Genomic DNA, 15,934 nt, shown 5'->3' on the forward strand with positions numbered 1-15,934 from the left:
GGCAGTATCATACATAAATAGGATGTATTTTCTCATTTGTTGCCATTCGCGTACTGACGATGCCACCCGCATAGGTAGCGAAACGTCTATGTTGTTTTTATTAATTTTATTGTTGAGTAAAGCCAGTGAAAACAACACGTTGAAGTACCAGGTTTGTGGCACGTTCTAGAGATAGACTAGAAAGGGAGTTATTATAGAAGCTTCCTACATTGCAAAGGCCGACGGCACGTGGATTAGCTGCCCGCCATGCAGTGACACTTACCGAAAAAGATATTGCTTTTCTGTTGCCATAGAGAGGTCATGAAGTCACGGTAGTGCTATTCTTGTTTATATCTATATAAATCCTGTTTTTTTTTTTTTTTTTTCAAATAAACACTTAGTCGTAAGCATGCGGTGGGAAGTTAGCGCCTGTCCGTCGTACATGTTCCTCTTTTAGTCCGCGTCTTTGTAGAGCTCTTCTTTTCTTCAAGTATGTTAAACCAACTCGCCCACATCAAGCTTCTACATGTCATCTGCAATTATAAATACCGTTTGAGCGGTCTGAACACATATACCAGCACGAGAAGTAGTACGAATTACCCTTTCAAGAAGTATCGCCAGCACTTTCCAACGGCACGACCTTGACGCGGCCCTATTCACTTCGATCGCAGCGCCGCCACAGTATTTTTCGTCATCGCGCGCCTCACTGCGCTCCAGCCACTCTATGGGCGTCTTGCGCTGGAGTTTGAGGTATAGTTGCGGCGCCTGGTGGCGGCGCGGGAAACGACATTTGGGTCGTACCGGCTTGGGTCGTATTGAGCCCTGGCTGTGGCGAAGCACGTTTCTAGGCCGAGTTTTGCGCCGATTCGCACTTTTTTCTGCCCTGTTGCGAGTGCGAAAAGGCTCGTCACTTCTCACAGACCACATCGACCACGCTGCGAGCTGGTCGCAGCCTATAGTTTAACGAAAACGGACTCTCCGTGTGTCGTGGGACGTAATGCTGGAAGCAGAAGGAATCGGCGACGCCGATCCGGAGGGACCTAGCTCAGCATCGAAAAAAGCGTCACCGTCGATACTGCTGCGTCGTGGGCTCCCATGAATAAGAAGGCCTGAATCCCAACATCCGATTCTATCGTTTCCCTTCGAGGCCTCACGAAGCGGCCGGAGCGTTGGGCGCGCTGTATAACTGCAGTTCGTCGCGCTGGGTAAGCGAAACTTCGCGCCATGCTGACTGCTTCACCTGTCTTGAAGCTTGCTTGATTATAGATCTGCGTTCTAAAATTTGGTCTTTTGCACCTACAGTCCCGACGGCAGACCGACATAGCAGCAGGCATGGCTGGTGATTCACGATTCGAAGCCCGGCCACAGCAACAATTAACAATTCGACCGGTGCGAAGTGGTGAAGTGCCCAGGTGTGTGCAAATGACCACAAATGGCCGGGTTGATTCGGTGATAATTCACTACCCCACTACGAGCAGCACAGGTTAGAGAGTTAAATGTGCTCATACTTGACCTCAAGCCAGCATGTTGAGGCAACGCAGCAAGATAGTATTGATTACAGCAGATCGATTTTCGAGCGTTGTCATTAAAAGCTACATCAAGCGAGCAGCGCACGAGCTCGCGCTGCGCGATTCGCACGTACGTGCGAGCTCATATGCATTGCATCAGTTATTACCAGTTACTAAAAGGGACAGATGGCCGCTACTACAACGCAGGCCTAACTACTTGTTTAGCGGCATGCAGTCAACAAAGATTGCAGGAGACCCGCCGTTTCGCGGCGTGTCGAAAGACCGCTGCCGTCGCGGCGCGTACGATCGTGCGCTCGAGCAGCTCGTACATCGCGGCATGCTGAAAGACCGCTGCCGTCGCGGCGCGTACCGTCGTGTGCTCGAGCAGTTCCGTACACATGATGTCTGCTTATCGCTGCTGTGGATTCATTTATAGCAAGCATTTCCTCGCGTTTGTGCGCCTGAATCTAGCAGCGTGCAAACCTTACCTGAAGTTCCACTTCGTACGCGACTCGCTTCACTTGCGATTGACACCGCGCTATAACTTCGCCGCTTAATTCTTGAACGGCATACACGTATTCGGCACTGCATAATTTCTTGCCTTTACGCAGCGTGCCACTCCTGAAAAAATCTTCGGCGCCCGATATTCGCTGCAGGCCGTGATACAACACAACCGAAAGTGGCGGGTCCATATTGTAAACGTGCTTTCCGAAGCAGACGACCGAGCTTGGTACGACCCATTTTAGGACAGAGGGCGCTTTTTAGCACCTTTTTCGCAGCGCCCCCTGGGCAATGCAAGAGCCCCATGGCACCATCCGCTAGCCCCACTATGGGAACATGACGGGAGTGATGGGAGTACACAAAGCAAAGTTGGTTCTTTATTCTATGCACAAAGCCACAAAGCGCGCTACGCGAACTGCCGTACGACCGTCGTTAAGCAAATGAGAATGTCAGCTGTGACTGACTTTTTCCGGCACGTTGACCCTGTGTGTATCTTCATAGTGTTCTCCCGAATCATCTTCGCTGTCGTATTCCTGCAGACAGGTTATGTACACCCTGATGAGTTCTTCCAAAACACCGAAGTCGTTGCAGGTAAACGAGCGTCTTTACCCGTACTCATGGAGCGATAACTGCATGTGTGAAACACTACGCCCTGAATGATAAAAGAAAAAAAAATTTAGTCTAACGATTCAAGGGACATTCTGTGAACCATGTTCTACCCAACTGCAGTAGTTATTTTGATTGATGGCAGAATGCCTCTATTCTACCAAACGGCCGATGTCCTCCCGCTGTCAGGGGGAAAGCTGGAGCAAAGCTTATACAAAAGAAATGGTGACTTGGTACTACATGTCATGTGACTTGGTACCACCCGGTACAACAGGTTATTGGCGAGGTGTATAGTGATGGACACTCGCTGGACGCCAGCGCGTACGATATAAGCACTGTCGACACCTTTTGTTGTCGCTGTGGTAGGCTTGTTCTATCAATGAAAAGTTGTTGCTGTGCTGCGATGTTATGAACACAACTGCGCGTTGAGACAGAGCAAATACAGACGGGACAACACAACACTCTTGTTTTCGTTGTACCCTCTTCCTGTCTCAGTACACTGATGTTACTTTCAACATAACCGAGAGGGTGATCTGACACTTGATAATCAATATGTGCAATAACTGCGCAATTGCGCTCTAACACTTATTTATTTTTCTCCATAAAAACGCCGGCATTTTATACAGCTTTCGTTTTCGAATTAACTAGTGTAAAACATTTTGTTTATTGGTTTGTCTCGCTTCCTCAACTTAATCCGCGTGGGCTGTGGTGTACGATTAGTACCCCCCATATCAGGGGAGCTCTGTACAAGTGCTGGTTACGAATAAGCGCCAGTTAGTTCTTAGTTATGTAGCTGGCTTCCTGTGAAGCGTCAATTACCCTGTTTCTGTGTATATACAAGGCAAGCTTGTACACAGCGCTGCTGCTTTTTTCAGGTCCATGCCCATGCTTGCCCATTCTTGTTCATTAGTGAAAAAATGTCTCAAGTTCCCAGTGCTGCTTCATGGCAAAGCTTTTAGACTGCATGGCATATCATTAGTTACATCATTAATTGCATTGCGCAGTAGTATATGGGTAGCATTCTCACCAAGATGATTTAACTCACAGGTGATCTGTTCGGGCTCAAGATCCATCGGACATGGGAGTTCACCAGTCCGTACCCTATACGTAGTATGACCACCATCTGGATGACCACTCTTATACCACTGTCAATTCTAAAGTGGACGTGGTCATGTGTAGCCACAGCTGGGACACTGCCGTCGCCTGTACTGCTTCTGATTGTGCCGCGGATATTTGCTTGTGCTGCATCATTTGTCTGCGACTATGCCATTTACCATCTGGCAGCACCGCCTGCAAAACGGAAAAGACGCTTCAAGGCTCTTACATTTTTTGGCACCTCCTATGTGACATACGTGTTCTACACGAGGACATTCAGTAATTCCATTGAATCGTTTCTGCTAGCACTGCTGTTGCTCTGTGTCAAAAATGTCATGCACAACGACCAACTGAAGCTAAAAGATGCGCGTGTAAAAGTATCACGGAGGTACTGTTTTATAGCATTTTTGCTGTGCATTGGGACATTCAACCGGCCCACTTTCATTTGCTTTGCCCTGCCAGCCATTGTCTTCTGGTTGTGCAGCAGAGTCGACCGCAACGTTAAAACCAAGAAACGGCGCACACATGCCCAAATAGCACAGAAACTTGCAAAACGTGTGGCAAAGCTTGGCATGTGTTTCTTACTGTGGGCTCAATATCCCATCATGTTTGACACTTTTTACTTTCACCCCGAAACTTTCTCCCGTGATGGCCCCCGGCGTCTCGTTGTGGCACCACTAAACTTCATTCTTTACAATCTCGACACAGCCAATTTAGAGTTGCATGGGAGGCATCCCAACTTCCTGCACCTCCTCGTCAACTTCCCCCTTCTGTTCAATGTCCTTGCAATCCCAGCCCTCTGGGCCTCCTGCAAGGTTCTGTACGACAGGTTGTCACGTACTTCAAGACCAGTGTGCCCTGAAACCCTCACGGTCTCCAAGACATTTGACACAGTCGCTGCCTGCACCCTTCTACTTCCATTATGCGCCTTGTCACTTTTCAAGCACCAGGAACCACGCTTCCTGGTGCCGCTGTTGATCCCAGTGGTTCTCATGGCACAGCGGCATTCCTCAACGAAACTGATGGAGTTCTGCTGGGGTTTACCTAACCTTCTCTTCATGGTTTTCTTTGGCTTTGTGCACCAGGGTGGCTTGATTCCATGCATGTTAGGCGTCCATGGGCATCTCGCACAGTACAAGCCCAACGTGAGCGCTACGATCATGTTCGCCCACACATACATGCCACCTCGTCATCTGCTGACCGTGAAGGAAGGCAGTGCCGCGGTGGACATTGTCGACATGATGGGCACCAACTTGAAAGGGCACGACCTGATGCTTTATTTCATGCAAAATCGGACTTCCTTGAACTATCTCGTTGCACCACCTTCATTCGTAGATTCCGAGATGGAATTATGGAAAGATTACTTGCACATACTGTGTACTTCCTATATACACTTCAGCAGTGAACACCTCCCACATTTTAGCTATGCAGACTATCTTCATGGAAGGGTGTCGCTCTCAGATTTAACCAAGGCCTTGACACTGAATGTGTACTTGGTGCAGCTTCCCAAGTGGTGATGGCAATGTGCTTGTGACCATGTGGTGTTAGAAACATTGCTTGCGCTTTGCTGCACATTGCAGAGAAGTGCATTTTGAGTCTGTAGTATGCTTGTTTCATCGTGTGGCTGTCAGCAAAATGCACATGCATGAAAGAAGTTAATAATAATATTTGGGGTTTTACGTGCCAAAACCACTTTCTGATTATGAGGCACGCCGTAGTGGAGGACTCCGGAAATTTTGACCACCTGGGGTTCTTTAACGTGCACCTAAATCTAAGCACACGGGTGTTTTCGCATTTCGCCCCCATCGAAATGCGGCCGCCGTGGCCGGGATTCGATCCCGCGACCTCGTGCTCAGCAGCCCAACACCATAGCCACTGAGCAACCACGGCGGGTCATGAAAGAAGTTGTCTCTTTTCGTGTGGACACAATAATTGTGTTAACATAGGAACTCTGTCATGTGTGCACAGTATGGCATCTTCTTCATTGAGTAATTGTTAATGTTTAGACAAGGCAGCAGTCTTCCTGGCTGGTGGCACTATACGCCCCATACATTATCAATTGCAGTGTCGCAGTCCCACGTTTGCAACTCCCCACTTCGCTCTTGGACTTTACCAGTTTTGTTTCGGTTTTCTATATCCTGAGAGAGGCTGGTATGTCATTAGCCTTTCATGGACAGTCATATTGCATAATATAAACCTGTTCCTTTACTGCACAAGAATATGGCTGTGTGATGCAAAGCTTTGTCATTGAAGCATGCCACTCATATTTTTGGTTTGGCAGTGTTGAATTTACAAACGCTGTCCGTTTATTGCGAGGGACCACATTAGATAACCTACTGCTGTGCCCGAAAGTACATTTTGGTGCTGTTTTGGCTTGTGTAATTTAAAGACTGTCTGGAACCCTACATTCAGTTCTATGTTTCATGCACTCTGTGTTGCAACAAACAAATGAAATGCCAAAGTACCAAGTGGAACACACCTTACAAGTAACTCAGGAGCCAACATTGTGCCTCTGCATATCCAATAACCGAAAATAGTGTAGGTCCCAAACTACGCACACAAGTCGTAATTCATGTCAGTATCGCATGAAGCAGCAAAAGCAGAAATGAAAGAGCACATTCTAGTTCACCTGAACTTATTTGCTCTTCGTTTGCCAATCGTAGTGCCTAACCTCCCGATTAGTTACTGGTATCCCATTGCAAGAAGTAGTTCCAACTATTACTTCCCAAAAATGCGGTGTTGTACTACAGGAAATGCCTCCATTATTTGTATGTTTCAAGCAGTGCAAATACGTTTTGTCACGGCCCTCACATAGACAGTGCACCCACATAGCTCTAGCCTATTTACATCAACACCATCACCCTTGTCTCGCCTGTGCATACCATGATCATATATTTTCTTGCTTCCCCCCCCCCCCCCTTTTCTCGCTCTCCTCTTGGGCCATTTTTGTCCCTCCTTCCATATGCAGAATAGCACGCCCTACATGTGTGCCGGCAGAATTCTCTGCACTTTATTAAAGAGCTTTCTCTCTTGCAGGGCCGAGCTAACATGTTGAAAGTAAATGCCCGAGTGAGACAGTGTAAATACATAAGTTGCAAGGATGCGAAACAAGGGACATTCCATCTCTTGACCAAGAAAAAGTGAACCAGCAGTGTCTTGTCCCTGCATGTCTTCCTGTCATCACAAACCACCTAGCCAGTGTCCTTTGGCTTGCCCATCATTTGTTTTAAAGCTTTTGTTTTTGGAAAAATTTACGCTTTTATTCCCAATTTCCTGAGAAACCTGTATGTGCTTCCTTTGCAGCTTTGTGCAACTCTCAGGTAGATGACATTCTTCTTTTTCATGAATCTTCCCCCACATTGCGGGTTTCGGTGAAAATGACTTGCCATGTCTGGTGTCCTCAACTTAGAGTTGCTCACAGATTCACCTTTGTTGTGCAATCTGCTGTCCTTCTTATTAGGTCAGACAGTGGAGCAACTGCACCAGAAAGGGATTGGTCCCAAATTCAGTCCCATATTCAGTGACTAGAATATGCAGCACAACTAGATGACAACAGAGAAAGAAGACGACTTGCATGTGGTGCTGCTTTTAGCCACACATCATTATTTTCGTTGGTACACAGTATATACTGAGTGCTTCACGTAACCTGAACCATAGGTGTATTTACTGGGTGGGCGGGAGGACAAGTTCACCAGGGGGCCACCAGCAGCAGCATGTGCGTGATAATAGCAAGAGCTTGGTGGCGCAATCCACCGCCTGATTCCAAAGGGGACGCTCATAACATCCATCCATCCATGCGAGGAATCCTCGGTGCGTCGGTTGGCCCCCCTTCTCACACGGTAGATGCGCCTATGGTTCATGTTATGCAAGACACCCTGTGCATATATTGAATGAGTGGAAACAAAAGCAAGAATAACGTACATGCAGAGGTACACGTTGAAGAACTGTAAGCGTGTCCACAGCATAATGAAAACTGTGGACATGTACAGTCCTATATTTATCCCTGAATGTATGTTATTCTTTTGCTTCCATTCATTCAATATGTATTGTGTGCCTGTGAACAAAAAAAATGATCTGTTTTTGAAAATAGCATCGGGTGCGTGTTGCGCTGCACTTTCTAATCGTGAATCTGAACCAACTAGCTCGCCAACATGCTTTAGTCCTAGATCAGGAAAAGCAAATGCCTGTCCTTTAGGCTTCGTACATCTTGAAAATCCTTGAAAACCCTTGAATTTGGAGAAGGAGGTTCAAGGGCTCTTAAATCTTTAAAATAAACGCGCTTCTTGAATCCCTTGGAAACTTGTAGTTGAGGGCGTCAGAGTAACAAACTCTGCATAGGGGATATGCCACGGACGCTGTCTGTCGGGAAGCAATCCTAGACATATTGAGAGTGTCGCCAAATGACGGTAATGTGCCACCAACGCCAGGCCTGTTTAAATTGCCATCGGGGAGCTAGACAAAGTCGGATCAAGGATCAAGTAACCAAGCTGTGCCACCATTCTGTTGTTTTGTTGGTTCACGCTGCAGCCATCGTGGCTCCACTTCTGAGACCTTTAAGCTCTAGAAATGCCTGGTGGAAAATCAGTTTCAACCGTATGGCTTTAACGCCCTAAATATATTTGGCTGAAAGCCTCGAGAGGATATTTCACTGATTTGTGGTGTATGTGTATAAATAGGCTTTGTTCCCCCCCTTCTTGAATTCTTGCCTTCGGCATCCTTGAATTAGCCTTGAACTTTGAGCCGAATGTTTCATATGAACGATGGTGCTTCTCTTGTAGTTTTGTGCTACCCTTGGGTGAATGACAATCATTCCCTCTCATCCCATCATCAAATGAGCGCAGCTCCTGAAATATAAAATATCAAGGACAATGTAGTTCGTATCGACCATGCATCAGTCATTGCTCTGGCTGGACAGCTTGAGGTGCTAACTCTCCTGTGGGTGAAAATTTTCCCTTTCATGGTTTTATCAATAAGTGCTTTTGAAGAGCACAGTCCAGCCACTGTGACCACGCCGACTTTTTCACTGTCTTTCGAGGTTGACCCACTTGTCAAGAAACCGACTGAGCACACGTGCCAAACTCCTGGGAAGGAAGGCAAAGAAACCTTCACTTTGTAATAAAGAAATTAAGCGCTCTGATATTTGTTGCACTGAGGATACTTAGGTACCGTCTGTTGTTACATTGCATAAATCTAGGTAGAACATAGCCGTTCACCAACTTATTTGTATAAGGGTAGTACAGGTGGCTGCATTAGCTTATTCATCAGTCTTGCAACCATACCATCGTCCACTAAGTGAGGAATAGACACTTGTGCCAAGCCTATCACGCTTGCCTCATGTTTTGTCCAGTCAGCTGGCTTTGCATTAAAAATGCCATTTCCAACCAATGGCCTTCGAAAGTGTCTGAAGTGGCAGAAGAAGCTGTTGCTTAAAATTTTGATGAGACGCGTTTGCTTCATGTTGCTGCTGACCACTGTCGAACTAAGTGAAAATAGAACTCGTTATGCTTAACTTTTGCAGTGACGACGATGTCACTGACACCTACCCGCTGTTGGAGTACATGCATTTTGAATCTTTTTCCTTCAGAGGTGTGAATAATGGAGTGAGTGGGCCAAGCTCGTGGACATTTGAGAGCAACTACTGTTGAACTAATCCGTGCTCATTTATGTCGGCTGCTTCTGTCTAGTCAAGGCCAACCCATGGGGACAACCCACAAATGTAGACTGCGCATACAAAAGATGCTGCAGCTGTTCTTCACTAAATTGTGTTTCTGCGGTGCGGTGTAATTAAAAGAAGCCATCAGCATTGGAAATCCAAAGTAAGAAAATTACCTTTTTAGGTAAGAATTGTCGGTAAAAGAAACACTGAAGGGGGTTAGAAAGTTGAGAGGGGACATTGAACATGACTAGACACAGACATTAACAACGGGTCTTTTTTTTCTTTTTTTTTCAAGTTCTGTTACAGTGTTTATGTACAAGTAAACGAGAAGGAAGGGGATTAACCGAGGGGCCCGATTTTTTTTATTACTCGTATCATAAGAAGCCGACAAGCACTGACACCCAGGACAACACAGGGGAAATTACTCGTGCTTAATAAATGAAGTAAACAAACGATAAATTAATGGAAAATGAAAGTGGATGAAAAAACAACTTGCCGCAGGTGGGGACAAAACCCACAACCTTTGCATTTCGCACGCGAAATGCAAAGGTTGTGGGTTTTGTCAAAAAACACCTGTGGCCAGGTGTTTTTTCATCCACTTTCATTTTCCATTAATTTATTGTTTACTTCATTTATTAAGCACGAGTAATTTCCCCTATGTTGTCCTTGGGGTCAGTGTGTGTTCGCTTTTAATGTACAAGTGTGATTTTAGGTTGGAAATTGTCTAAGGACATAGACCATTTGAACTTTGTCCTGTGAAGCTTAAGGAGTACAAGTGTGATTTTTTTTGTGTGTTTGCATTGTGTTGTACATATATATATGTTCCTGTTATGACCTTAATTATTCCTGTGACATGTGCATTGCAGCTCCTGCTGCTTCTTTGGTAACATATCAATGATCTCACTTTCTCATGTGTGTTCACTGCAGTGAGTGCCATCCTGTCATTTTTAACAGTTTGCACTTCCTTTGGTTTGTGAATGGCGAGTTCCACTTTATAATTATCAGCTTGCACACGCACCACCAATATCTATAAATATATTTACTCAAGTTTGACCTAGTTGTGCATATTCACCAAGCTATGCATTGCTGCCATGTGTTCTTGGAAACTATGTGTACCACCTACAAGCACAGTTAATCCTGTAAGGCCCAATGTATCGTATATGCTATGCAGAGTTCGGTACCTCAAAATGCTGATTTTGATGCAGAGTCCATGGTTGCTTGTTTGATATGCCGAAGTAAATTTCCAGCCGACGTTTTAGTTCAACACACCAATTACTAATCCATTAATATACTAATGAAGTTTTATTTCAAAAAGTATTTTACTGTTTTCTTTGTATATATTCTCCATGGCCAGGAATACTTGTGAACAAAGTAGCTCCATTGTTCAAGGAACAATGATCCTGTGATCATGTTGCGATGCGGAGCTCTGTTTGGGCAATACAGGGTTTGAAAAAGATGTCCTCTACTTAAGAAATGTTGCGTCATCTGTGTGTACTTTATGAGCATAGTGCAAAGAAAGATGAAAGTGCGTGACTGATGGCACCACCTGGCGGATTTGTATAGTCCCGAGCTCTCAAACGTAGCCGTGAAATTCCCAAAAGATGGCAGAAAAGAGCCAATCCGTGCCAGAGATTAAAAAAATGTAACGAAGCAACTACACACGCCGACAACCTTGTGTGGAAATAAAGGGAAAGATACAGAGGCAGCTCTTCTGCACCAAACAGTCTGGCGGAGTTTGACAGCCAGTGGCGAGTGGTGCACCAAGTGCTACTTGACCAACTTGACAAATGCCAACTACTTGGCCAACAGATGCAAAGGTATATTGCTGGACTGCAAATGCATCACTTTTCACAATTGCAGAGGGAAAGTCCAAGTGGCTCGACATCAGAATGAGACCCTTGACATCTCTGTTGGCTCCGCTCTGTGTTGGGGCGATTAAGCTTAAGATCGTAAGACTGTACTGAAGCCAGATGTACATGGAAACTACATCCGTTGGGTGACAGATAAGTTGGCAAAGCACTGCTGCAGTTCATGCACAACGCAGAGTTGCAAGCTCACGTTAGATTTTCTTTTATTCCCCGAATTTATTCCCTATATGTGTTTAGGCAAATCCTCCCGAGAACACTAAAAAATAAAGAAAAGAAGCTCAATGGTTTCCATTTGAAAACGCTTCTAGCCTCATAGTCAACATGCACCTGGCACTGATCGATCACCAAAAATGAAAACGAGAGAGAGAGCTAGACTTTTCTTTTTTTCTGGTCTTACAATTTTTTAAGAGTCCACGCCAGGTGGGTGCCAAGTCTGCTGCAACCACCTTCCTGTTTATTTTTACACAATGACCTACCCCATATTTTCTTTCTTAGTGAAGCTGTGCAACATTTGTGGTCTAATCATTTCATGTGTGTATGTGTATATTTGCGGTCATCTATTTACCCCCCCACCACCTGTATGTATTCATTAATACCCTGAACCCTAGTGGCACCAATAAAGGCGTGCGAATGGCCATGTCTGCAATTGATTGCAAATATTGGAGCAGCAGCCACTAAACGAGACACTGCCATAATGAGAGAGAAGCCTCCAAGCGCATGCATGACAGTAATGTGGACAACGGCCTGCTAGAACTTCTTGGATGGGCAAAGTCGAGTTCAAAACGCCCAAAATACATGCACACCTGTCCCGACGGTCACACACTCCTTCCCACCTTAGAATTTGTAAATATCTCGCAGACGCAACACCAGACGGGGGCAGGGGGGAAGGCAAGTTGCACACATTTTTTTTTAGTTTGACCTAATCACTCGCCTTTTGTGGGATGCATATGCATGCAAAGTATACACACAGCATACTTGGAGCAGCACAAACTTACAAGCAATCAACATGCCATTTTAGACCACAGTGACTTTTTTTAGCAACTTGGTAGTGCATCTTGCCTGCTCCGGGAACTCGTCTGAAGGATAAACTACCGCTCTTGGGTCCTTTCACAATCGAAACAGTTCCAAGGGTACGGTCGGAAACCAACGAGCAAAAGTTCTTTTCATAAAACTTTACGGAAACATTGGTAAAATCACAGAATAAGCCCAAATTCATAAACATTACAGGGTATTCGGGAGAGTTTGCAGGTGTGGCCACATGAATCTCTATTCTGGTGGTGCTCACCACTTGTCTACAGTTAGACTCGCGACAACTTCAAGCGGAATGGTGAAGCCAGCTGCATTGCAAATAGGGAACCTTTCTTGAAAGCAATTTTTTTTTTTATCAAACCCTGCCAGGCTCTGCTGGATGCGGCTGCTGGTGCCATCTTGCTGATTAACACACGGAGCAGCTCTCGTACATATAATGAATCAGCTTATATGCATACCCATCTGTGCTATCAGTTACAGATGCGCTGGTGGCTGGTTCTGTCCCCTATGGAATTACGCGTGAAACAACAAACACTACCTAAATACCCTCACTGTGACAAATATATACGCGTTTGAGTGCCTCAGGCCTTCAATGAAAAGAATGAAAAGAACAAATACCTTAACATTACTTGTGCCCCAGATGGAAACATTACTTCAGGGGAATTAAAAGTCTGTTTCATGCAAGCTTGGAAGTCGGTGCACAATTCTACCTGTCAGTGGTCCAGATCAGCTAACATACTGTCAAAGTCGTGGCACGTGCAGCTGGTTGCAGCACAGCACATCAACATTCTGCCACCGACTGCCATTAAAACTAAGTAGAACCAATACAAAAGCAGCACATGTTGCGACAAATTTTGTGGCAGCTGGCAAACCAACTTTGCCAAATTGTTCAGCACATAAATACTTATGCACAAATTTGACTATGTACGAACCATGGAGTTTATACTATAATTACTAGAGGTAACTATGGCACTAGCATGTACAGGAGCTGCAATGGGAGCAGTTCAGCCAGCCCAGGAATTATGGGAAGTACATGGATTCGCCTAAACTTCGTTTTTCTGGCTCCAAACAGCTTCGCGACTTTGCACGCTCTACATTTTCAACAAAGTAATGCATAATAAATAATTAAATAGACAGTACCAAAATTGTCCAATAGCAGGATTTGAACACAAGAGCCTCTAGCACAGATGCCAGATATCAAAACCATTATGCCACAGACGCATGCACAGAGAAGCAACATAAAACCCCCTTGCACATTTACTGCGGTCAAGCCAGTACCTTTAGACGCTTGGCGCGTTTCCATCTGTCCACCTCAACAAGCTGAACCATTGCAATTAGCGATTGTGCGTGTTCGCAGTGCCTTCTGCACTTCGAAAAGATCACTCTGAAACTTATGACAACGAAGGCATTAAAGCGTAATAAACAAAACAACCAGAACATTTGAATCCAGAAGCACAAAGATCAGACAAATCCATGTACTCCCCATCATTCCCATGGTGGCTGCAGAGCCAGAGTTCCCTCTAGTATTTATTGCAGGAAATTCTAGGGTACGAACATTCTACCTGAAGCCCTGATGCTGGCCACACAGGTCAGGAAGAGCAAGGATGTCGGTGTCAACACTTTTCTCGGCCAGTTAGTTTTTGTTCAACGTGGCAAACAGCACACTTCTGCCGTTTGCATCTTGCCCGATCGTCTGTACTCTTCGTAGGTCTCAACACTTTCCCATTTGACCAATTGATGCAGTCTAATGTTCCAGAGCTACACTTGGGTTTGTGAAATGCCCTGTGTGTGGAGGCTGCCCGATTGATTTCAGCCAGATTAAATGGCAACTCCAGCGATTTCTCAAGGTCCGCATATCCTTACGAAATTCCTACAACGCATTCTCTTTGGCACTCTCATCATCTGTGCCAAATGGTGCGACTGAGTTTAGTTCCACTTCAAATGAAATTTTAGAATTGTTATGTCATGTAAAATTGTCAAACTTAAAAGTGTCACTTGTGCACTTCCATCTTTTACTGGCCAACCTGTGCCTGCCGACATCGACACCTACTACCAGACAATAACGACAGTGGAGCAGGTGCTTGCAGAGCAGTAGCTTTCTTGCGCAATTGCTCGTCGTTGCAAGGACTGAGTATTAAAGCACACAGACCTTTTATCGGTACAGTGTACGACAACCAATGGCTTTGGCTTTCCTAAACATCGTGATTCTTATATTTGAACTGGGCAGAAGCCTTGAGGCTCGCAAAGTCAAACTATGGTAGGCACTTGAAGGAGGATGCTGTGCCGATGCTCTTCACGCTCACGACGGGTAGGCTCCGACGTCATCACACAAAGTGACTTTCCAATCAAGCTACCCAAGTTCCGTTTCAATCTCAATTTTTTTCTTTTCCAAGTAAGTCGACCCATCATACGTGTGATAGGAGGATCTATGTAATTTTAAAAACCATTTGTCCCAACGTGGCAGAAAAATATGCCTTAGCTGCCCTTTAATGAGCACCAATACAAATACAAAGAAGTGGCTCTACAACCCACCGTTACCTGTATGCCAAAGCTACTTGGCTACTGCAGCGAGTGTGCTTAAAGTACAATGGCCTCATTAAATTAATACCAGAGGGCAAAATTACCTTGGTTCATGAGAATGCCCACCCATAAATAAAAGCACTGCAAAAAATTACCGAAGTTCTACAATTATTTTCCATAAACGAGACAATCGCATTACCAAATCATTGGATTTGGGCCCTGCACGAAAGGGTGCAGGGCCCCAAAGCCAAGAGGTGACTGCACATATCACAACAGACTGCCCTCACAACACTGTGCATATCTGCTATGTGCCAAAATGCCAGTAGCCCTCAACATCTTTCCAGTGGGCTTAGGCTTAAAGGAACTCTAAAGAGCAACATCAATCGGTTTATTCTCTCTAACCTCCATCCTCATTCACTTGGCGGAAAAAAATGACTAGAGAAAGTGAAAGCCAACCACATGGCCCAACGTATAATTTTTGATACAGTCAATTCAACACTTCCAATTTCCCGATTTAAGCATGGTAAAATTCAAAACAAGAATAGTTGGGTCTGAGATGCCAAAACCACTATCTGATCATGAGGCATGCCATAATGGGAGACTCCGGAATAATTTTGACCTGGGGTTCTGTTGCAAACACCTAAATCTTGAAAGTATATTTCCAGATTTTGCCCTTGAAATGCAGCTGTCACAGCTGGGATCCAACGTCTGACCTCGAGCTTAGCAGGGCAGCACCGTAGACATCAAACTGCTGTAACGAGTGACACAGGAAAGTTCGTGCAGAGCCTATAGTACCATCTTTTGATATGCCAGAGCAAGCTTTCAGTTGCGGGCATTTCAAGACACCTCTTGCTAATCACTCAACCTTATTTTTTTTTCTTTTTTTGTACGTATGTACTTTTTGTGGCTAAAAATATAAAGGTGAACAAGTTTTATTTTCCTTCATGTGGAATGATGCTTGGACTTTCCATGGTCAACATCACACAAATACCTAAGAGCCATCATGTCAGTGCGACACCAGAGATTCCAAAGTATTCTCTCACATTTCGGCCATTTTGGCAAACGAAAAGCCCTCGAGACTTTCTAGGCTGAATCTTTAGCATCCTTTAGAATTCAATTAAATCCTTCTTTACTGATACATAACTGCAACCCATCAGACACAATAAGAATTC

General features: G+C 45.1%; 1 protein-coding gene across 1 annotated transcript; it reads left to right on the forward strand.

The window, feature by feature from the left end:
- The first annotated feature begins 2,045 nt into the window (after positions 1-2,045).
- Positions 2,046-5,340, forward strand: PIG-Z (phosphatidylinositol glycan anchor biosynthesis class Z). The gene is made up of 2 exons (XM_050185469.2): positions 2,046-2,579; positions 3,642-5,340. Exons 1-2 carry the CDS (start codon positions 2,429-2,431, stop codon positions 5,204-5,206), a joined length of 1,716 nt encoding a protein of 571 aa, XP_050041426.1. The 5' UTR covers positions 2,046-2,428; the 3' UTR covers positions 5,207-5,340.
- The last annotated feature ends 10,594 nt before the right edge of the window (positions 5,341-15,934 follow it).

Source organism: Dermacentor andersoni, chromosome 8 (assembly GCF_023375885.2).
Source record: "Dermacentor andersoni chromosome 8, qqDerAnde1_hic_scaffold, whole genome shotgun sequence".
NCBI lineage: Eukaryota > Metazoa > Arthropoda > Arachnida > Ixodida > Ixodidae > Dermacentor > Dermacentor andersoni.